Here is a 21,896-nt window from a genome sequence, read left to right as displayed (position 1 = left end):
GGGTATCCGTACACCTTCTTTCTAAAGCCCCTCCCCCTCCTCCCCCTGCTTCTCCAAGCTGTCCCCGCATCCTTGTTAAAGAAGATGGCCTCCAATTTGTGAGGGGACACAAATTTCTTTGACATCTGACTCTGTTTTCCATGTACAGACGAGACGACACCTTCTCGGCCTCATGCGGCAGCCCGACAGCAGTCCGATATGGTTGATCAATTCATGTCTTAGACCTCTGCTCTGTCCTGATCCGGTCTGCTCTAACTGGCGGACCGGCTCATTGCATCTCACTTCGGCCGGCTTGCTTACCATCCCTCCCTCATCGGCCCATCAGGGGATGACATCTTGACCGAACGAAAAGCAGGAAATTGATCAACGGCTTGCCGGACTCTGAAAGGCTGTCTTATTGTTTCATCGTGAACCTCGTCATGGGAAGCCGCATTATAGGACCCGAAGGCGACCAAACTCGCGGCAAGCGTCGTGAAGCTATCTAGAAGTCATAGCAGCGTTCAAGTATAGGTGCATCTTCCAAGTCTCAGTAGACTTGCTTCCACTATACTCCAACAGAAAGACCTTATTTCTGCCCGGCTTCGATCCCGAAAGCTTTCGGCTGTTTCAAAGCACTTCCCGCCGGCATGTGCCGCCCATCGTGGGTCTCAATTTTGGCTTCATCGATCCAGGACGACCGGCCCTACCGACGGGTACCTCTCACAGGAGCGCCAGACGGACGAGGCGGCTCAGTCACGCATTCATCACAGCCCATGTCACACCAGCATGCGCCTATTCTTCTTTTCTGCTTCTTCCCTCTACTTCTTGGAGTACTTGAATCTGCCGCCCGTCTCATATAGCTCCATAACCGCTCCTACCCTCCCCACACCCCTTTGCATTACAAGTTTGGTTCCTCCAACCACGCTGCCTCCTCTACCGTCTCGACCTTTCCTCCCTTGGTTTCTATTCCGGCCGGCCTCCATCATTACTGGGTATGTGCTCAGAGTCTCGCGTGCGCGACCTGGACGGGACAACTGTACCTGGAGAGCCTGCACTAATCAACAACGGCAAGACACATCAGGTGGACAGCCTTCCACGCAATGACACGCCTTGCTGAGGAGCTGTACCTGGCACCTCTCCCGACGAACCGTTCCCATGTCCCCTGCGTATTGTCTGCCGCCCGTCATCCGTTAAAGGAGCAGATTTGCCTAAAGTAAGGAACGCCTATTCAACTGCTAAAAGCCACACTAATGCATCTAGGTCTTTGCGGACCCAAAGAACGACACACGGCTCACTGAGGGACTCCCTGATCTTATCACCACCACGTCTGCCTCTGGGCCGTTGTGTCTCAATCTCCCGCTGACGCACCGCACTGAAGACCTGGTACTGTGGCGGTGACCGCTCATGTGCTCGACAAGAGCTAACCTTCACTTCGCGGTTGACCTCGTGCAATGCATCCGCACTTATTGGGTATTCGATACCCCACAACATTGCCTCCCTCCTCCATCGACCAGGCATGACTAGAAGTCTAAAACACATCGACTAAGGTGTGGTATGCTCGATCCGGTCAGCCGACAGCACCTCACTCTTAGGCGCCCTTCCTCGCTGGCCTGGAGCGGGTGCCTGCTCCTGCATACCGTTGGATTTTGAAGAGAAGACTACTCTCTCTCTAATGCCGACTACACGCGCCACTACAGGGAACAATGGCCTCCCCGACAACCTGAGATGAAACAATGTCTTTCGCTAATCTGCATGACCACGGCATATGCTGGCTTGTGGGATATATCCCTCTTTGAGTTGCCATGTGCCTCACGCGGTACTCCCGGCCAATGGCAACACTACAGGCTGAGATATGTTTTGGCATCACAGAACACCGCAAAAGATGGTCTTTGATCACGTCGATCAACGAGGCGGCATCGTTTTCGCAGTCGCAAACCACCAGGCACTCCTGCAGTAGCTTGTCCATGGTCTGCAGAGGATGATCTCCAAGGTTCCTGAAGGCATGGTTCCCCAGATTCAGGATTGTGCAATAGCAGAGGGTATCGGACCCGGCGAACCGTCTAGACTTGTCGTCTCCTGTCTAGCCGCGCTTCTCCTGCGGGGATCTTTGAGTCACGGGTTGTGGAGGTAGGGGTGCGTATGTTTGCATGAAGCATGGTTGGCCTTCCAGTAGCGGCTTGTGTCCGACGCTGACTGAAGCTTGCAACTTCTCAAGCCGACGGTCGACCGGGGCAGTGTAACCGTGATTTACTCAGCCAGATTCTTCCGCGAGTCCGGTCCCAGAGTATGCTCAATTTGCGAGTAATCAGAATGACAAGGGCCTCTCCGACGACTATCCGTAACTTGTAAGGCCTCCTGCGGGATATACGCGGGAGTGATCACGAAGACTGCGAAATGCCGCATGGGCGCTCTCGAGTGTGCACCTTCGAGGCTCGTACATGTCGTTCAAACTGGCTTCCGAAAGAGGCCTGCCCAGCTTACTATGTTCGCCGGCACAGCAATTCGGCCCGCCACCTTTATCGACACGTGTCTAATCTTATTGACGCATCTGGCTCGGCTGCTCGACGGCTGCGCCCGAGAGACAGGGAAAGTTGTCGAGTGACGGCTCTACTTGACGGGCAGCGAGCCCGTTTACGGGCCAGCCCGCACAGAGACGGCTGCGCCTTTCTCTGCCCGTTATTCTCGGTTCAATACAGGACCCGCTTGTCCATCTGATGAGCGAAGAAGAAGTCTGGGGTATTCTGCTTTGGAGCAAACGTCATACATTTTGACAAGTCTTGTCAATCCTTTTGCCGGCTCTTGTCCTCTACGAAGATTGACTCTATTTCCACACCTCGATCTTGGGCCCGTCAAACGCACTGCGGGATCGAAGCAACAGCACAAGTAGCACTACGCCGCAGAAGAAGTCGGCGCTATTGCTCCATCACTTGGATTTGACGATATAGCCGCCGTTCAAAGTCTTCCTGTCGGTTACATTCTGCGCAGTCCATGCACCCTGACCCATCTTGGATGCGCATCCTGAGAATAGTCCCTCCTTGACCGCCATGATAGCAACTCGATGGAGGCATGCGGCTTGCAAACCGTCTCGAGATGCATCGCCCAGCCCAGGAGGTACGCATCCCATCATACGGCAGCCCACTTTGACACTTGCTCGGGCAACTCGCCGCACGTATCCGACCTTGCCGCCCCCCGCCGGTTCAGCCTGCAAGGCCAGCCGGACGAACCTGCAGAGGATCGTGAAGTTGATGGGTGTCTGCTGACACGGCTCAGACGCACACACACGCCCATCTGCACCCATCTACACCCTCTTATTCCCGCCGGTGGCTTGCGTATTGCTTATGGATCGTGCCAGACATTGAAGAACTGTCAGACAGACATTTCGCTAGTTTCGTGCCTTTCCAATGCCTTGGAGGCAGTCCTTTCGGAAAGCCAGCCGAAAACCTTGGTAATATGCTGACCATCACGTCCAGATTCTGTACCAATACCAAGAAGTCGCTTTCTTAGCTGTCGCTAATCGGATTCCTGTTCCGTCCAGAGCCGCCCTCGTTCATATTCCAGAATTGGAAATTCTGGACATCCGGCTCCAAAGTCGGATTGTTCCTGATACCCTTTGCGGTTTTCTGTTCTTGAACTTCCGAATCGTTTTGGTTGTTGTTCACTTGTTTGACGTTGTTTTATTCCCTCAGTCGCGCAGTATGTTACATTGTTTCTGTATGAATAAGACCACAATAAACGGGCGGCTCCGCTGTTATATGCCGTCGTTTGAGTCAGGGAAGAATCTTCTACCCAGCACTTCTCACTTATCAGTTTCTTTTTAATAAGGAAATTCAAAGGTTTGGGGGCCGTTGAAGAATTATATCCCATATCCCACCGGAATGATCTGAGAAGCAAAGAATCCTTATCTCTCCGAAATCGTCCGAGTTCTTGGCATGCATTTTCAGTGTTTTCAATGTCGTACTCTCTGTACAGATCAGACGATCGATGCCTTTTCACTGCGGACACTTTTGCCCACAATCCGGAAGTTTCATTGTCGGGACCTGATATCACGGCAAGACTGACAGATCACTCATCATTTGCATATGTACGGTCAAAGACTGAACAATTGGCGGTGAATAGGGTCCTTGAAGATTATGAAGCCGACAAGAATCATATCATAAGGCATAGCAGGTGGACTTCTCCAGGTCGCCATCGTCAGCCCTCGTCACGTCCATCTGCTCCAGAGCGGTTCCGCATACCCCTGGCCGCATCGCAATTCATCCACATCCCAGGTAAGGTAGCTGTAAGGGACTGCGGTCCGACGTGATCTCCGCCCAGACAACCACCCACCCATCCGACAGGGTCCAGTGATGGTTAAAGTGGTGTCCTTGCCCAACCCCGGCATTGCAAATCAGTTTGCTGCGGCGCTAGAGTTGCAACCACACACCCCTCCCCCAAACAAATTGCCATCCCGGAAACCATCTCCATGTCTCCCAGCTCTAGGTACCACTGCCACCACTACCCCCGTTTGACCTTTCTCCAATATTGGAAAAAACAATCTATTCTTCCGGGATCTGCGACTTCAATGCCGGACGGTTCCCCCTTGGGGTTCTCCCAGGGTCACGGTGCGTACCATCGTCTTCCCCTCATCTCTCCGCCCAAGGGGAGTTGCTCCCAACTTTTCACCAACCACGCTGGCTGGACATAGCATCGTCAGCTTCCCCGCACGCCTTGCTCTAGTGGGGTCCACGGTCCATGGTCCATGGACGGCCGTTCTCATGAAAGCCAGGGGTTACCACGAGCGGCCGGATTGGAAAGTATTTCCGACCCCTAGAGACGAAGAATTTGGCATCGGCTTGCAATGCCGTCGAATATGCAGGTGTTCTCGATGGGTACGTATTGGTTCGTGATGATTTTGATCGTCTCTTGAGCCACCATACCGCCTGTCACGGCGGAAACGTTGTGCAGCTCTCCACCGCCAGACCTGGCTACCTCTTGCGCCGCCTGCGCGAGCCGCTCGTTGTCGCTCCAGTCTGGAAGCAGTGTCTTGATCTTGTCTAGAATCTCATCCGAAGATGCCGTGGGTGTGTGTGACGTGGACTGGAGGGCGAGATAGATTGGGAACAGCGACAGTGGCACCACGCCCTCCTTGGCCATTTCGTCGTTGGCAAATTCCTGCGCTGTAAATGCAATGTGTGAGCACCGGCTGTGGCAATCCTCGTGGAAATGTTCCTCACCTGCTACGCTACGTAGTTGTTCGGGCCCGCCACTTGCAGGGACGACCAGCTTGACAAAGGCCGCATTCTTACAAAACAAGTCGACCTCGGCTGCGTCGACGCCCTCGCCACCGGCTTTCTGACGGACCGATTCAAGCACCTCGGCCGCATCTTTGCGGGCCTTGGCCTTGTAGATGTTCTGAAGCTCAACATATACGCTAGTTTGGGCCTTCATGTCTGGGAGGCCGCCCGGTACTGGCAAACAGCCGTGCTTCTCATAAAAGTCACGGACCGCTCCTGCGATGATCCAGAAGCTAGAGGTGGCTTCGTTCTGCAGAGTTGTTAGGTGGGTTGGCCTTTTTAGGTAATACAGCGGGCACTCACCTCGTCGGCATGCTTGTACTCAAAGACCTCCTTGACGGCAGAAGGGAGTGACGGTGGCGAAATAGTCTTCAACACGGCAGCTTCAGCCTCCTCAAAGTTTTCCTCACCTCCTTCAGGGTTGTCTGTTCTCGTAGCAGCGGCCACCGTCTTGCGAAATTCGACTTTTTCCTTATAGTTGCTCGGGGGCTTAGAGTCGTGAGATGACTTCCATTCTTTCAGGTAGTGTAGGAGAATAACAACGAATGGCAGGTGGCCGTGTTCATGGCTATCGAGACTGTCAATATCTTTCGTCAGGCTGTCGGCAAAGGCCTCCAGCTCTTCCCACGGGGTCAATAGCCGCAAGTCCGTGATGGCTGTAACGTCAGGATGAGTGTCGACGATGGGGTAGATGCCTGGAAGACGAGTGCTGAAATAGGAGTAGAAACCCGCAGAGTGTATCGCGATCACTGGCGTCTTGTGCTCTCGGCTGTACGACTCGAGTACGGTGAGGTCTTCTTGTTTCATGGGAAGTGTGTACAAGATGATGGTGAAGGGGTTGGAGGTTTTGAGAAGATCCTGGAGGCCCGTATTTTCCTGCTACTGTGTTAGTCTTGTGACACAGGTTCCATGATTCATTTGCCTCACCGAAGTCTTAGGATACCAATCACCCTGAACCTCAGGATTGAGCTCTAGCAGAAGCTCAGTACAGCTCTGGGCCCTGGACTTGCCGAGATGGGACTCGTCCAGGAAGAAGTTGACGCCAAGATCAGCCTCATTCACAACGGCATCATCAGCAATCGTGAAATTTCCAATTCCTAAGAACGTTAGTTTTGGATGATGAGTATTAGAACAGCAGTGCACATTCAGAGCCAGCATGTAAGCTACCGGTTTCATACCTGGAAGTACGAGATTCTTGAGTGTTTCAACACCTACAGTGCCCGTGCCGGAATTTACGAGCAAGATATTGGCAGACTCCAGAGCAGCTTGCCCGCTCGCAGCCCAAAGCCTGAGTTGGCGGTCATATTTCTTTTCCTTTTCCGATGGCACGGTGAGGGCTGGCAGCGCCTGGTCGGCTATGATGTCTGTCATGGTTGAAGCGGGCGAAGAGAGACCGGACGGGGATGTGTCAAGTATTGAATACTAGGATTCGATGAGATCCAGGGACAGTCCAAGTCTCGATATAGTGAGGTTCGATAAGTCAATGCGATAGCAAGTCGGCCTTGACTGACGATAGCGACAGGACGTGTGCACTGTGGTGGGTTGGATGTGGGACGGTCGTTGCCAGCGCCTTTTTGGCCGTTTGAAGGTGCCTGGGCTGAGTGTCGTCAACGACGAAGTGGCACCAAAGCATAGTGCTGGGGTTCTTCGCACGGTGAGGTGTGAGACCATGGATGAGGTAAGCAGGCGTTGACTTATTAATATGCTGCTGGTTACCTAAGGAGGCACGTGGGAGGGCGGGCCTCCGTCCGGCCCGGGAAAGGGGCCGCATTGGTACCCGTACGGCCGTGGGGTCTTACCTTCCGGACAACGCCCCACAATTGCGATCCATTTCCGCTTTCTTTTTCCCTTAGACATTGTGAAATTGACTGGAACTTTGCTTGTCAGGTATGAACAAAACCCCCTGCCTTCGCCCTCTCCATCTACGATCGTCAGACACCAGCAGTGCCGGGAACGGTCAGTCGTATGTGCACTCAAAGCCAAACATGAAAAACCAACAAGCCGAGGAAGAAGCAACGGAGATCCCAGTCAACCCAGCCAGTATTCTTTGCCATCTCAATTCTCTCAACTCAGCACCTGTCTCTGCCGTGTGCGCGTGTGTACATATCTCTGTGCACTCTGAGCAAACATGCCACGAAATGAAGTTTGCGTCTCCCTCGTCTGGTCTGCTCTCTGATCTCCTTACCCTGTTGTTTGCTTAGGGGTTACTGCTGCTATCTTTACAGTTCCCAAATGATACTAGGGAGAGTGGGAGAGAGCCCGGATTTACACATCCTAACAGCACATTGTATTCGGTGCGTGGCGCAGCCATCCACTACGGAGACTCAACGATCACCGAAGCCAGGACTTTGAGTGCATGACCATGGTTTACTCCCTACTTACGAGCGCCGTCCGAGTGGGCATTGCGAATAGGCGGTGTCGAACCCACATTCCTCAGCGACGGATTCGCCTCTCTTCTTCATTCCCGTCGCTGGGTTTAAGCACTGAGTCTGCGGCCTGGCTGCGCACTCGGCAGCTGGATCCAGCGGAGCATAATTGTTCGGTCGGTAGTCACGAATACCCTTCGGCGTTGGCAAACGTTGCTGAGCAAACTACGATGCTGGCCATCCTCGGACTTGGAAGATTGAGGTCATCTATCCTGGATCCAGTGATTCACGGAGCTGAAAGTTAGGGCCTTCGCCGATGAGATACCATTGATCAGATCGGGCCTGGATTGGATGATGGATCTAGACCACGTTGCAGCTGATTCTTTAACGGCCGTGGTGCGTCGGGGAGGCGGGTTTTAGCATTTCTCATCGGACGACCTGCTGCCACCGAAAAGCTATACAAGACCCCAAGGGGACTCCGACCGAAAGAAATGCGGCGGCCTAGACTACTGCACTATCGTGCCCTCCCTTCTTCGCTCGCCTCACTGGTATTGGTCTGTCTCACTACCGACTTGTTTGACTCTCTGGTGGTTTTTTTTGGTGTGGCGCGCCGGGTCCACGCCGCATTCGCCTACGGGATCAGCTTACGGCCGGCAGCAGCGGCGGGCCAAAGACAAACAACTGGGACCGTGAGCTCAGGAGGTCGTTTCTGAGCTAGCGAATGCGAATGCGTTGCTGAACGCCGAACGTTCGTTTTTTCCCTAATTCGTCTCGCCCCGAACGCCGATTCAACCTCTCCAGTTCTCTCTTATGTTCGGCCATGGCACCTGTCAACCTTTTAATCGCGTTCCCTTCGTGGGTTTCGCCCCGTTCTGCTTACTTGGACCTCGCATTCTCTTCCCAAGCGTCTTTTGATCCTCCTGTCAGATTCGCTTCCCTGGCCTCTCGTGACATCCTTCACTATGAGTTGCCCCGGCTCTGCTTCTCAACCCCGTATCTGTACATCGTGAGTGGTTGTCGACATAGTGTTGCTCCGACACCGACGATCTTCGAGTCAGCCTTTCGCCCTATCAACGGACAGGATTAAGCCGAGTGAACATCCCTTCAGAACCATCAGTCACATCAACAACTACTTAATCGTTGTACAAGGCCTGGATCCACCGACAACCTCGATTTGACATTCACGACCACATCATTACATCGACGACACTCTCATAGCGACTGCTACTTGCTGGCATAACTCTGCATCGTTGAGGGAAGCAATCGTCATGGGTAACATCAAGGAGGACATCGAGTCCACCAAGGCCGAGGGCCTAGTAGAGAATCATCATTACAGAGATGCCACCTTGCCGCCATGGAGATTCTGGCTGCTCAGTATTGGGTAATTATCCCCACGATGTGTTGAGGGCTGCTGTAGATCTCTATGCTAACCTGCCCGAAAGACTCTGTCTTGGACTGTTCCTTTCCATGTTGGATGCTTCAATCGTGGCAACAAGTCTGTACACCATTGGCACAGAGTTTGACTCGGTCGACTTGATCAACTGGGTTGCACTCGCATACACGCTCACATACCTAAGTTGTGCCGTCTTGGTGGCTCGAGCATCCGACATTGTTGGCCGCCGCAATGCCTTTTTGGCAAGCTTCATCATCTTCTTCGCCTTTTCCCTGGGCTGCGGGTTTGCCCAGAACTTGGAGCAGCTGGTTGCATGCCGTGCCCTGCAAGGCTTGGGTGGTTCTGGTGAGAAGAGAATGCTAGTTATCGTCAAGTCATTTGCTAAGTTTCCGCCAGGCCTTTATTCCATCACCATGATTATCTTTCCTGAGGTTGCCCCCAAGCACTTGCTTCAGTACATGTCCAGCCTCGTCGGCATGGTCATTGCGAGCGCCGGTGTGCTTGGCCCAGTTCTGGGAGGTATCCTTACCCATTACGCCTCTTGGCGATGGATCTTTTGGATCAAGTGAGTGAACCCAGTCCTTGGAGAAGAACGTCCGTGTTCTAACATCAAAACAGTGGTCCCGTTGGCTTCGTCTCAATGCTCATCTTCTACCTGACATGGCCCGACGCTAAACACCTCCCAACGCTGCAACGTAGACGCTGGAAGGAGCTGGATATCGTGGGCTCCTTTCTTCTCGTTGCAGCATCAGTTCTCGTTGTCTTCTCCTTTCAAAATGTCGGCTCGGACGGCAATAAGTGGCGTCAAGCCGTCTTCATCGCCCCCGTTACCGTCGGTGGCGTATGCTTCATTTTATTGTTGGGATGGGAGGCTCTCGTCGCCAAGTTCTGGAGCAGCCGCATCATGGCCGCTATTCCGATGCGACTTCTGCGCAACCGTGTCTACGTCGCCACAATCCTCAACACGATGTTTCTCGGGTTTCCGTACCTCCTGGTCATCTACGCCTTCCCTGTCCACTTGCAGATCGTCAACGGAAAGAGTTCGTTGCTTGCGGGTATCCTACTTCTCCCCATGCTAGGCTCTGTCGCGCTAGGAACCACTCTCGGCGGAATCATCAACAAGAAAAAGAACCGACTTTTTGAGACAATGACGACGGCAAGCTGCTTCGTGTGTATCGGCTGCGGCTTAATGACGACACTGTCGTCGTCTGTGGAACTGGAACCCAAAGCACTTGGTTTCCTTACGTTTATCGGCTTTGGCTTTGGTTTGTCAGCCACTTCATCAACCGTCCTAGGAGCCACGGAGTCCGAGATTCCAGATCATGGTGAGTAATCTGACTCTGCTAGATGTAGACAGACAGCTAACGGAGCAAAGCCCCCGCACAAGGAATCATCGCACAGGTGCGAATTCTCGGTGGCAGTCTGGGAATCGCCGCGTCAACGGCCATCTTGGGCAACTTCATGCGAGACGAGTTGACTGGCGTGCTCACCCCGGGACAGCTGTCGTCGCTCCACGGGGCAGGGGCGAACTTGACGGAGGCGCAAGCCGCAGCCGTGCGTCAAGTCTATACCGACTCCTTCTGCAAAGACATGCAAGTGGGAGCTATTCTATCTGGCATAGCGATCCTACTCAGTTTTGGCGTCTATCGTCGAAATCGTGTCACCATCGAGGAGCAGCGACAAATGCACATCAGAACCGAGGTGGAGAGGAGACGGAGGGCATCGGCAGCCACGACGTTGGTTTCTTCAACAACAACGGACTGAGCCTGTGTATAGCGAGCGCTGTATCTTTATTGTTTGGTTTGGTTGAATGATTTCTGAAGCATAGCACCTGGCCGGCGTTATGGGGTTCTCACTGTCAATATTTGGGCATCAACGGTTGTATATGATGAGAATGGGTTTATGAGCAATACCTCATGTCAGTATTAATTATCAATGTCGAAATATCTTGGAACCACTCCGCGGCCAACAACCGGAAAACAACGGTGATCGTTGACTGAACCGAGGGCGTAGCAAGCCGCAACCCTGGCCTATGTAACCCTGGGCCGCCTGTCGGAATCTCAGCCGGGTAGAGCTCATCGGCGTTGGTGCCGCATGGTGCGGGGATAGAAAAGGCCGCCAAGTACAAATAAGTCGGACTTGTCAATCACCTCATCGGCGCGACAGCCTGTCATGGCCAAGAAGGCTATGAATGAGCCCCATTAGACCCTCTTGTCAATTCCCCCATAGCAAAAGACTAGCCCTGCTACTTATACTTGAATAAGTGATGGGGTCACTACAAGTTGTGTCGAGTGAAGAAGCTTCAAGCAAAAATGATGCAATCGCCTGTCCCCGCCGGTTATCGGTCGGTTGAAACCCCGCAGTGTGGGGCCCATCCATTCCGTGCGCCGTGCCGTCCACTTGTGCTCTCCCCTCGTCTTATCCGTCCCTCCTTTGCCTCTGTAGTCGGAAACGTGTCGACACCTTTTTTCTGTACCGGAACAGCTTCCCCTACTAATCCTTCCCTTTCATTGGATAATAGCAACTGTACGAGCAAAAGCAACCTTCTCCTGACTTCTGCAGAATCCCAGATAGAGTCAGGTATATAAGCAACTAATTCATCCCCGAACCGACCCTCTTCTTTCCCGGTTCCTCTCACTTCACACATGCGCCCCTATACCCGTATAGCTCGCTCCGTCTGCTCTTCACTCTTGTCATCTCAACGCCAACAGCCTCAGCTGCATGCTTCACTGCGCAAAGTCCTCCACCAGAACCATCACAGAACCATAATGTCCGCCGCAGCAAAGCGCCTCGAAGGCAAGACGGTGCTCATCACCGGTGCCTCGAGCGGTATCGGCAAGAGCACGGCCTTTGAATATGCCCGTACGGCGCCCAAAAACCTCAAGCTCATTCTCACAGCCCGCCGCATCGACACCCTCAAGGAGGTCGCCGCCGAAATCCAAATGGAGGTCGGCAGCGGCGTCAAGATCCACCCCGTCAAGCTGGACGTCAGCAACCCCGAGGAGGTCCGCCAGCTGGTGCCTAATCTGCCTGAGGAGTTCAAGGATATTCACATCCTCGTGAACAATGCGTACGTTTGCTGCTCATTCTCAGTCTGGCTTTTAACTGACACTGGCTCCAAAGCGGCCTCGTCAAGGGAGTTGCCAAGGCTCCCGAGATCGCTGAGGAGGATATCAACGTCATGTTCGCTACCAACGTCACCGGCCTCATCAATGTGACGCAGGCCATTCTCCCCATCTTCAAGGCGCGCCCCGATGGCGGCTCAGGAGACATTATCAACATTGGCTCCATTGCTGGTGAGTTTGGCGCCTCTCAGTCTTATGTTTGCGAAAGACCACGTTTGACTGATCGTCGCCATGGCAGGTCGTGAGCCGTACCCCGGTGGCTCAATCTACTGCGCGACCAAGGCCGCCGTGCGCAGTTTCACCGACAGCTTGAGAAAGGAGCTAATTGCGACTCGCATCCGCGTCATTGGTATTGACCCCGGCCAGGTCGAGACTGTAAGCCATCTCTTGGGAGCCAAGTGTTAGTCACGAGATCTAACATGCTATAGGAATTCTCCGTCGTCCGCTTTTACGGTGACAAGTCCAAGGCCGACGCTGTTTATGCGTAAGTCAATGCTTTACTCTTTTGGATGCTTCTGTCTCAGACCTTGCGAGAAGCTTCAAGTATTAGCACGATGCTAACTATGCCACAGCGGGTGTGAGCCTCTCACCCCTGAAGATATCGCAGAGGTTGTCGTTTTTACGACCACTAGGAGAGAGAACGTTGTCGTCGCAGACACGCTCATCTTCCCTCAACACCAGGCGAGTTTGACTTTTGAATCGTGTACATTGAATTATGTCTGACTCTTCACACAGGGTGCCGCCGGCCTTCTCCACCGCAAGTCTTGAAGGGGAGGCCCTCGGTTATCGATTAAGCGGTGATTGGAGTGGAGGTGGGATGTATAGAGTGCAGGGCGTATATCAAACGGACTCGAGCGGCCGACGTGCCGGCCAGGGAGGTAGACCTGTAGATCAACCAGCGTTTTGTTTTGGAAGCATGAGGGGTTCGACTACGCTAGACCACGTTTTTCGTGCGAGAGATCTAGGCTGTAGAGCAAGTGGAAGAATATCACATCCAAACTATCCCCTTGTGAAACGATCTTACTACTTTGCCGGACTCGGTAGACCGACTTGAGTCAAGACATACTGATGTCACAATAGCATACCGCAGATGATGCTGCATACAGGATTAAGAGCTAGCGTTTGCCAATTCTCGAACAGAGTCATTGTAATGTGAAACGACTTTATCGAGGGGAGTACCGAGATACATGGCATCACCGCTTGTATGCGCCTCACTCGAGGTATTTCCCCCTTCACTTGTTTGCATTTAGGCAAGGTTCAGATTGAATGAGTGGTGATGAGTCTTCAGTACTCCGTACTCCGTGGCCATACAAGGATACCCGAATGAAGGTCATATTCGTTTCCCATCAGCGTGAGCTACCGTGTGACGGCAGCCCGGTACACCCAGTGGCCGAGGCACTTGCAACTGTTGGGACGTCCTTCCCTGCTCGAGCTGGTTGTGATCAGGGACTGTTAGTGTTTGCATGAAGATGGAGCGCTGCAGCTAACGCGTAGAGATGATTGGCCTTGGCACCGCCTTAGTAAAGGTCGGGGGCTTCCACTATGGGCATCGCTAACCAACGCCTCGCCAGCTGGTGGTCATTCCCCTAAACTCCCCCGCATGGTCTTTTCAGACACAGCCACTAGAGGTACCAGGCCGCCTGAGCACGCCCAAAAGATACATTGGCATCGTCCTTACATGAGCATCACTCGGCACTAAGGAACCTAGTCACATTCATTTCAACAACGATAACAGTCCCCGATCTGTGCTTCCCTGTCCGCCATTTCCCAACGACCAGGGACCTGGCGACATCCTTGACAACTTCACACCGCACACCCTCGCGCCCACTCGTCAGCAAACACTGCGAAACCCATTCTTTCTACGAACGTCGTCACAAAGCTCGACTGTACTTATATGTCGCGGTAGCTGCCTTGCCTCCCGCTGTGCCCGTAGACCGTCACCGCCGGTTCCACGCCATGCGAGGCCTACACCAACCATGAACTGACAAGATGGGCCTCACAACTTTTCTCGGATCCTCTACCGACAAACTCGTCTCCAGCCGCTCCAAGACCTCGTCGTCCAGCTCTCTCCAAAAGGCTTCTGAGAATGCCTCCTCTCAGACGACAGACGCTAGCTCTACCTCTACCTCCGCCTCCCACTATGGATACATCTACGACGAGGAGCAGCTCCCTGCGCTGTCTCCCGACTGTCCCGACCTTCGCGAGCTTAACAACAGCCTCGAGGCTCTTGCGGCCATCTTCCCTGATATTCAAATTCAGGTCTTCCGCGAAATGTTGATCAATTTTGACGAGGAATCGAGGCTGGCTGTTGTGATCGACGCCTTGTTGAAGAATCGCGTCGCCTGGGTCAAGGGTCGCTGGAGGATTGTCGATAACCAACCTGCCAGGACCCCGGTTGCGAACGAAGAAGCAGGAGAGCAGAACGAGGCTTTGATCCCCCGCGTCGAAGCTTTCCGAAGTCCCGAGTACAAACACGCCGTGCAAGCGCTGGCTTGGCACGAATTCAAGGGCCTCTCGCGCTCCACCATCAACGCCGTTCTCGCCGAGTCCAACTACTCCTATCTCGAAGCCCGCAACACTCTCGTCTCGTTGTCGTCAAAGTCGTGGCGTTTCACCATATCGTCCCTCTTTCTCCGCCGGAAACCGGTCGCTACGGGCGAAGCCGAAAATCATCCGCTGATAATATGGAAGTCAACTGGCCAAGGCGCCATCGTGCCGTCTCTAAAGGCCACGGGGAACGCAGAGCTCGACTCTGAGCTGTACCGTGATTTGGTCCGACCGCTGAAAGACCGGGCACGGCAGACGCAAGAGGACAAGGATCGAGGTCTGGCCTCCTTGATGAATAATGAAGAAGCCGAGGAAGCCGGCGCCATGCACGAGTGCGCATGCTGTTTCACCGAGTCCACCTTTGAGGAATTTACAACCTGCAACACGGACGGGCATATGCTCTGTTTCCGCTGTGTTCAACACTCTATTACGGAAGCTGTATTTGGCCAGGGATGGCACAGCAGCATCGACACAAATCACGGCACGCTGAGATGTCTCGCCGTCGAAGGGAACGGGTGCCCTGGTCATATTCCCTACGAGCACATACACCGCGCCATGCTAGAGGAGAAGAAGGGCGCCGAGATTCTCCGTAAACTCGACCAGCGTTTGGCAGAAAACAGTCTCCTGACTTCTAACATGCCCCTTATTCGTTGCCCCTTTTGCGACTATGCAGAAGTGGATGACATCTACCTCCCAGCGCAAGAAACGCAACTTCGAATCAGACTTGACAGTTTACTCAGTCTTGCGCTATTACTCGTCTGCATCGCAACGGTTCCGTTCCTCCTCCCTGTGGTCTTGTTATCCTCCTTTCTCTGTCTTCTCGTCAGCACGAAGCAGACGGTTGGCGACCGCCTGGTCGCACAGTGGCACCTGGCTCTGGGCCGCCATCGCCGACGACGTCGTGGACTCAAATTTGCATGTCAAAACCCCGATTGCGGGAAAAGCTCGTGTCTATCCTGTGCCAAGGCCTGGAAGGACATTCACGTATGCAACGAGTCGTCTCTGGTGGCGTTGCGTACGCAGGTTGAGCAGGCGATGAGCATGGCCATCAAACGCGTCTGCCCGCGATGCCATACGTCATTCGTCAAGAACTCGGGCTGCAACAAGCTCACCTGTCCTTGTGGCTACAAGATGTGCTACGTCTGCCGCAAGGACATTGGCGGTACCAACGGCGACGGCGAAGGGTACAGGCACTTTTGCGACCACTTTAGGCCGGACGGTGACCCGCGGCCCTGCACCGAGTGCTCGAGGTGCAATCTCTGGGAGAGCGAGGACACCGACTCGGTGCTGAGGCTGGCCAAGGAAGAGGCCGAGACCAAGTGGCGCGAGACCGAGAAGCGCGAGCTGAATGGGGCCGAAAAGGCCTTTTTGGAGACGGGTTTCGCCAGGAACGGGGTCTCGCCGGTCGAGAACCGCCTCAAGAACGGTCAATTGCCGACCTTGCCAGAGCTCTGCGACTTTGTGGTTGAGACCATTTTTGTGTGAAGCACGCTCCGAGTACATGTGTGCTTTGTAGAGCGGCATGATGCGGCATGTTGGGAAACACGAGAGAAAGAAAGACAAGAGCCTCGGAGTTTGATAAGGTCATGAGTATACCGGTATATGGGCATTTCTGGGGCGTTCAGGGCTTGCGGGATGGTCGAGAAACGGGAACAACCTCACATCATGAGGGTAGAGTAAATGAGGGCTGTCGTCTCGCGGCGCTCATCTACAACAAAGTAACCTTTTGTAATTGGTAAATACATTCAACTTTAAAGTTCATAACCTGCCTTATTCCTAAACTTGATCTGAAAAATCTCATGAATCATACCGAGAGAGCCATGTACTCATACAAACTAGAAAAAAACATGTCCGGTGTAGTCTTCTCACGCAATAGTTTAGAGCTTGCTCTTGTCGTCAACCAGCTCCGCCGCAGCGCCGCCAATGGCCAGTTTGCCCGTCTCCTTGACCTTTGTCTGGAAAATGACCTTGCCGCCGTCCTTCCACATCTCCGTCACGAGCGTCTGCCCGGGGATGACGGTGCCGGCGAAGCGCACCTTGATGTTCTTGACGGGGCCGAAGCGCTCGTACACGGCCTTGCCGGCGACGCCGAAGAAGCAGAGGCCGTGGAGGATGGGGGCCTTGAAGCCGCCCATCTTGGCAAAGGCGGGGTCGACGTGGAGGGGGCTGTCAAACGTCAGTCAACAATCTTAATACTTAGGAAGTAACTTCAACTCACTTGTAATCACCGCTCAGACGGTACAGCGCCGCCTGCTCCTCGGTCGTCTTCTCCTCGACAACGACGTCGGGGTGGCGGGAAGGAGGCTTGTTGGCCGCCGTGCTGGCGCCACGGTCCGCGGGCTTCTTCTGGCCGCCGAATCCGCCGCAGCCTCGGAGGAACACAGTCATCTCGTTGTAGAAGACGGGCTCCTTGGTCTCGGCATGGACCGTGGTGATGCCGCTCTTGACAATGGCGGCGTTGCCCTTGTCAACGACCTCGAGGAGCTTGCCGGTGGACACGAGCTTGGCGGCGGTGGGGATGGGGTACTTCTTGATCTCGAGGTACTGCTCGCCGTGCAAAAGCATCATGGGGGAGAAGTTGGGGACAATGTCATCAAAGTTATACGGCAGCTCCGTATTGAAGGGCGGGATGACGCCGAAGGTTGGCACCACCTGGAAGTCGTCGGCACCCTCAAAGACGTACTTGAGCTGGTCGCGCTTGGCGCCGATGCCCAGGTTGTAGAGCATCACGTCGCGCTCCTCGTACTGGAACTCGGTTCCCTTGCTCTCGGCGTTCTGCGCGGCCTTGATGGCGTCGAGGTACTTGCTGTCACCTCCGGAGCTTGCCTCTGACTGTAAGGACACTTGATCAACATTGTTCTTATTTTTGATGCTATTGCTACTTTACAGGATTGCGCTGCCGAAGAAGTCTTCATACCTTGGACTTGTTGCTCTTGTTCTCCATGTTTGCCATGATGCTCTGAAGGCCATCCTGGGTTTTCTCGGGGTGGTCGGCGCGACCGTCCTCGAAGTTTCTGATGGCGTCCCAGTGCTTGAGAACCTCCTCGGGAGTCAAGGGGACGTCGACGGGGAAGCCGTGGCCGCCGGTTCTCTGCCAGCGGGTCTGGCCGACCCAACCGCTGCCAACTTCGTACAGGCCGCCGGTAGGGTTCTTGGGGACCTTGTCGCTGGAGAGGGCGAGGACAACGGGCGCAATGTAGTCGGGCTTGAAGGCCTGGACCATCTCCTCGGGCATGATGGTTCTTGTCATGGCAGTGCCGGCGTTGGGAGCAATGGTGTTGACGTAGATGTTGTACTTGTAGCCCTCGAGCGCGAGCGCACGGGAGAAGCCCAGGATACCGCATTTCTGTACGTTTGTTAGTGATCATGTCCCGAGGTTCAACGCCATGATACTTACTGCCGCGGCGTAGTTGGCCTGGCCAAAGTTGCCGTAGATGCCAGAGGTGGAGGTGGTGTTGATGACGCGTCCGTACTTCTGCTTGAGGAAGTACGGCCAGGCGGCCTTGGTGACCTTGTAGGTACCGCGGAGGTGGACGTTCAGGACGGGGTCCCAGAGGCTGTCGTCCATGTTGTTGAAGGCCTTGTCGCGGAGGATGCCGGCGTTGTTGACAATGATATCAATGCGTCCGAAAGCATCAATCGCGGCCTTGACAACAGCATCGCCGTCTTCTGCTGAGGCCTTGACACCAACAGCCTTGCCGCCAAGCTTCTTGATTTCGTTGACAACATCGTCGGGGTTGACCAAGTCGTTGACAACGACCGTGGCGCCGTGCTTGGCGAATGCCAAACTGTAGGCACGACCGATACTAAAGGCTATTAGCTGCGAACGAGCACATGCAATGTTCCATAAGCTTACCCGGCACCACCGCCAGTGACGAGAGCCACACGGCCGGTGAAGTCAACCTTTTCACCCTGCTCGTTGGGGCCCATCTTCATGGAGTCCTCCAAGAGGGTCAAGAAGTCATTAGGACCAGAGGGGTACTGAGGCTTGGAGAAGTCGATGGCCTGATCCCACTTCTTAATGACGGCGCTGGGTGTGTAGCTGTCGTCGGCCTTGAGGAGGAGACCGCTGGATCGCTCCCAACGCAGCTTGGCAATGTGACCACCGCCAACCTCGAAGATGGAACCGTTCTCATCCTTGTTGTCCTTATGTACGAGGACGGAGACGAGGGGAACGACCCATTCGGGCTTCAAGATCTCCAGCACATCGGGCGGCATCACAGTCTGGGTCATTCTGCTGGCGGCTGTTTGTACCAGTTAGCGCTCATGATTTATTTCCCCTGCCCGCGGCTCCGCTTGCCCACACGTTGCACGTACCGATTGGTGCAATGACATTGCACAGGATGTTGTACTTGGCGCCCTCCTTTGCCAGAGTCTCGGTGAAGCCGACCATGGCCAACTTGGCAGCTGCATGAACCGAATTAGCATCACGAGGCGATTTATATCAATTGGGCACCGGGTGGGACACGTACCAGAGTAGTTGCACTGGCCGAAGCTGCCAAAGAGACCGGCAGCCGAGGCCGTGTTGATGACACGGCCGTACTTTTGTTTCCTGAAATGGGGCCACGCCGCGCGAGCGCACTTGTACGATCCTTTGACGTGCACCTTCATAATCAGGTCCCAGTCCTCGTCCTTCATGTTCTTGAAGCTGATATCGCGCAGGATGCCAGCATTGTTGATGAGCACGTCAATGCGGCCAAAGTTCTGGATCGCCGTCTCGATGATCTTGTCACCGTTCTCGACCGAATCGTAGTTGGCCACGGCCTTGCCGCCGGCAGCCTTGATCTCGTTGACGACAACGTCGGCCGCCTGGGTAGTCAGACGTCAGCGATGCGCACCCGGACGCTTTTTTCTATCAGATGCCATACCTTGGTTGAGTTGCCCTCGCCCTTGAAGGAGCCTCCGAGGTCGTTGACGACGACGCTGGCGCCGCGGGAGCCAAAGAAGGTGGCATAGGCCTTGCCGAGGCCACCGCCAGCGCCAGTGACGACGACGACCTGGCCGTCGAAGCGTAGCTGACCAGCCATTGTGTGTATGTGATGGATTGAAGAGAGAGAGGGAGAGAACAGTCGCTAAATGGAAATACAGGTGGCACAGAGAAATCCAGAAGAAGTTTGGAGATTGGATATGGTTAAGAGGTCGCAACGATGATCAGTCCAACGAATCTTTTGTTCTTGTGAAAAGACGGACGTGGTGGTTTTCTAACTTCTGCGCTTCCGGCAACTGTCTTCTGTGCAGCGTGACGGCAGCCGCTCAGAGAGCCGAGGCAGCTTGCTGTGTCCGAAGCCGACGAATTACGCTAGTCTGAAAGCGGCTAAGGCCAAACTTCACATGCTCCGTTTGCCGTGGGATACAAAGTCTCCAATGGACTCGAGCGCGACGAGGTACCCACGTACCCCGTCGTGCACATGAGGTCATGTGGGGAAGGAAGTCAACCCCGCCACTCCATGTCACATGCCCCTGCTCGACCACGGGTCTGACCACTCACAGCGCTGTATTGGGCCAGCCTCCGGTCGGCAGCGGGTACGTACTTCCCCAGCGTCTCCCCAGTGTCTGGCGCCGTGGAACACTGGGGAACGGCCACCAAGCCCCAAGGTCCAAGGTGCAAAGGCGAGAGAGCGGGATGCCGTGCCCACTCGATGCCGACGGACCTGTGCTGAGTTGATGGCCCCAGGGAACACAGACGGCGCCGAAAGAGATGGGTACCAGCCCCTTCTTCCTACTGGTCACCCCAGCTGCCGACCAAAGTCTGTCTGGGAGGTCCAGAGTCCCCTGTGAATCTTGCAAGTTAAATTCAATGGTTCCCTACGAGGAAATTTAGCCTTGGTAAGATCTCGGGTATGCTCGCCTACAGCACGAGATGAGATGCCGTGGGGTTCTGCCGATTCACTCTGGCTCCTAGCTAGCTGATGACTGATACATTAAAGATGAAGTCTTTTTGCCAAAGATCTTGCAGTGACAGCTTTCAGCCCACCTCAACCATGTAGAACATTGCATACTGCCGGGACCGGTAGATTGAATCATCACCATGGTGCACCCGCGGTAATCAGAAGCGGAAATGAGTACGTACACAATCCCGGGGACCCAGACACGCGCTTCGGCGTCAACCCGCCGCGAGGATGCATGCCGCCCCGCATCCCGCTGAACCCCGCCGGACACCTCTCGGCATCGGCGTCCAAACGGCCATGAAGTCCCTCACCTGTCTCGCCGGACCACCTCCGCATCCACAGACATCACCCGTGACTCCCCCAATCCCCAGGTGCCGCTACCACCACCGCCATGGCCTCCACCGCACCGCCCATCATCGATGACAAAAGCCCCCTCTGCATCCCCTTCATCACCTCCCTCCTCAAAACCCGTACAACCCCTCAAGATGAAGCATTAACACGCCCCTTCATAATCGGTCTCAACGGCGTCCAAGGCGTCGGCAAAACAACCCTCGTCCGCGCCCTAGCCGACACCCTCACCAAACTAGGCTACCCCACCCTCGTCTTCAGCATCGACGACCTATACCTCACACACGCAGACCAAGTCGCCCTCGCGCGCTCTCACCCAGAGAACCTCCTCGTCCAGCAGCGCGGGGAGCCAGGAACGCACGACACACAGCTCGCGCGCGCATTCTTTGACAGCATCACCAAGGGTCAGCCCACCAAAGTCCCCTCCTACGACAAGGCAGCCTTCTCCGGCCAGGGTGACCGCGTCCCCGAGAACCAGTGGACAGAGGTCAACAAGCCCGGCCAGCCAAAAGTCCAGGTTGTCATCTTCGAGGGCTGGTGCGTCGGCTTCCGCGCCCTGCCCGGGGCCGAGGTGGAAGCCAGGTGGAAGGCCCCCAGCAGGACGCTCCAGAAGCACAAGCTCGAGCACCTTCTGTTGGTGAACGCGAGGCTCAAAGAGTACGACGCCATGACTGATCTCCTCGACGTCTTTATCCACGTTGATGCCGAGGACACCCAGTACGTCTACGACTGGCGCCTGCAGCAAGAGGCTGCGCTCCGTCGCGAGAGGGGTGCGGGCATGACTGATGCGCAGGTCGTCAAGTTCGTCGACGGCTACTACCCTGCCTATGAGCTGTTTTCAGATAACGTCAGAAAGGGCATCTTGCCAAACAGCCCGGGCCATCAGATGAGACTGGTCGTCCGTAAAGACAGATCGGTCAAGGAATCGTTCATTTTATGAGGACAGTCTGTCAATGACATAGAGACTACCTGTGCCA

At 54.7% G+C, this 21,896-nt stretch overlaps 7 protein-coding genes across 7 annotated transcripts; 5 read left to right on the top strand and 2 right to left on the bottom strand.

The window, feature by feature from the left end:
* Positions 1-765: 765 nt before the first annotated feature.
* Positions 766-1,083, top strand: CTAM01_07679 (uncharacterized protein; the record flags this gene model as incomplete). The annotated part of the gene is made up of 1 exon (XM_060523701.1): positions 766-1,083. One exon carries the CDS (start codon positions 766-768, stop codon positions 1,081-1,083), a length of 318 nt encoding a protein of 105 aa, XP_060381755.1.
* Positions 1,084-4,785: 3,702 nt separating this feature from the next.
* Positions 4,786-6,623, bottom strand: CTAM01_07678 (ThiF family protein; the record flags this gene model as incomplete). The annotated part of the gene is made up of 4 exons (XM_060523700.1): positions 4,786-5,502; positions 5,556-6,128; positions 6,180-6,349; positions 6,431-6,623. 4 exons carry the CDS (start codon positions 6,621-6,623, stop codon positions 4,786-4,788), a joined length of 1,653 nt encoding a protein of 550 aa, XP_060381754.1.
* Positions 6,624-8,886: 2,263 nt separating this feature from the next.
* On the top strand, positions 8,887-10,775 carry CTAM01_07677 (major facilitator superfamily transporter; the record flags this gene model as incomplete). Its single annotated transcript, XM_060523699.1, has 4 exons — positions 8,887-8,999; positions 9,061-9,576; positions 9,630-10,336; positions 10,387-10,775. 4 exons carry the CDS (start codon positions 8,887-8,889, stop codon positions 10,773-10,775), a joined length of 1,725 nt encoding a protein of 574 aa, XP_060381753.1.
* A 1,004-nt stretch (positions 10,776-11,779) lies between these two features.
* On the top strand, positions 11,780-12,930 carry CTAM01_07676 (short chain dehydrogenase; the record flags this gene model as incomplete). The annotated part of the gene is made up of 6 exons (XM_060523698.1): positions 11,780-12,081; positions 12,135-12,307; positions 12,375-12,511; positions 12,565-12,620; positions 12,709-12,821; positions 12,872-12,930. 6 exons carry the CDS (start codon positions 11,780-11,782, stop codon positions 12,928-12,930), a joined length of 840 nt encoding a protein of 279 aa, XP_060381752.1.
* Positions 12,931-14,125: 1,195 nt separating this feature from the next.
* Positions 14,126-16,168, top strand: CTAM01_07675 (uncharacterized protein; the record flags this gene model as incomplete). The annotated part of the gene is made up of 1 exon (XM_060523697.1): positions 14,126-16,168. The coding sequence occupies one exon, from the start codon at positions 14,126-14,128 to the stop codon at positions 16,166-16,168; it is 2,043 nt and encodes a 680-aa protein (XP_060381751.1).
* A 392-nt stretch (positions 16,169-16,560) lies between these two features.
* On the bottom strand, positions 16,561-19,710 carry CTAM01_07674 (short chain dehydrogenase; the record flags this gene model as incomplete). Its single annotated transcript, XM_060523696.1, has 8 exons — positions 16,561-16,849; positions 16,902-17,515; positions 17,601-18,029; positions 18,081-18,489; positions 18,540-18,927; positions 19,001-19,090; positions 19,156-19,492; positions 19,552-19,710. The coding sequence occupies 8 exons, from the start codon at positions 19,708-19,710 to the stop codon at positions 16,561-16,563; spliced, it is 2,715 nt and encodes a 904-aa protein (XP_060381750.1).
* Positions 19,711-20,962: 1,252 nt separating this feature from the next.
* On the top strand, positions 20,963-21,859 carry CTAM01_07673 (D-glycerate 3-kinase; the record flags this gene model as incomplete). Its single annotated transcript, XM_060523695.1, has 1 exon — positions 20,963-21,859. One exon carries the CDS (start codon positions 20,963-20,965, stop codon positions 21,857-21,859), a length of 897 nt encoding a protein of 298 aa, XP_060381749.1.
* Positions 21,860-21,896: the final 37 nt, after the last annotated feature.

The sequence above is a fragment of the Colletotrichum tamarilloi genome (genome assembly GCF_030869305.1).
Source record: "Colletotrichum tamarilloi strain Tom-12 chromosome Unknown Scaffold_24.1, whole genome shotgun sequence".
Taxonomy (NCBI): Eukaryota; Fungi; Ascomycota; class Sordariomycetes; order Glomerellales; family Glomerellaceae; genus Colletotrichum; species Colletotrichum tamarilloi.
The sequence above is the reverse complement of the archived record's forward strand: the minus strand, read 5'-3'. Positions and strand labels throughout refer to the sequence as shown.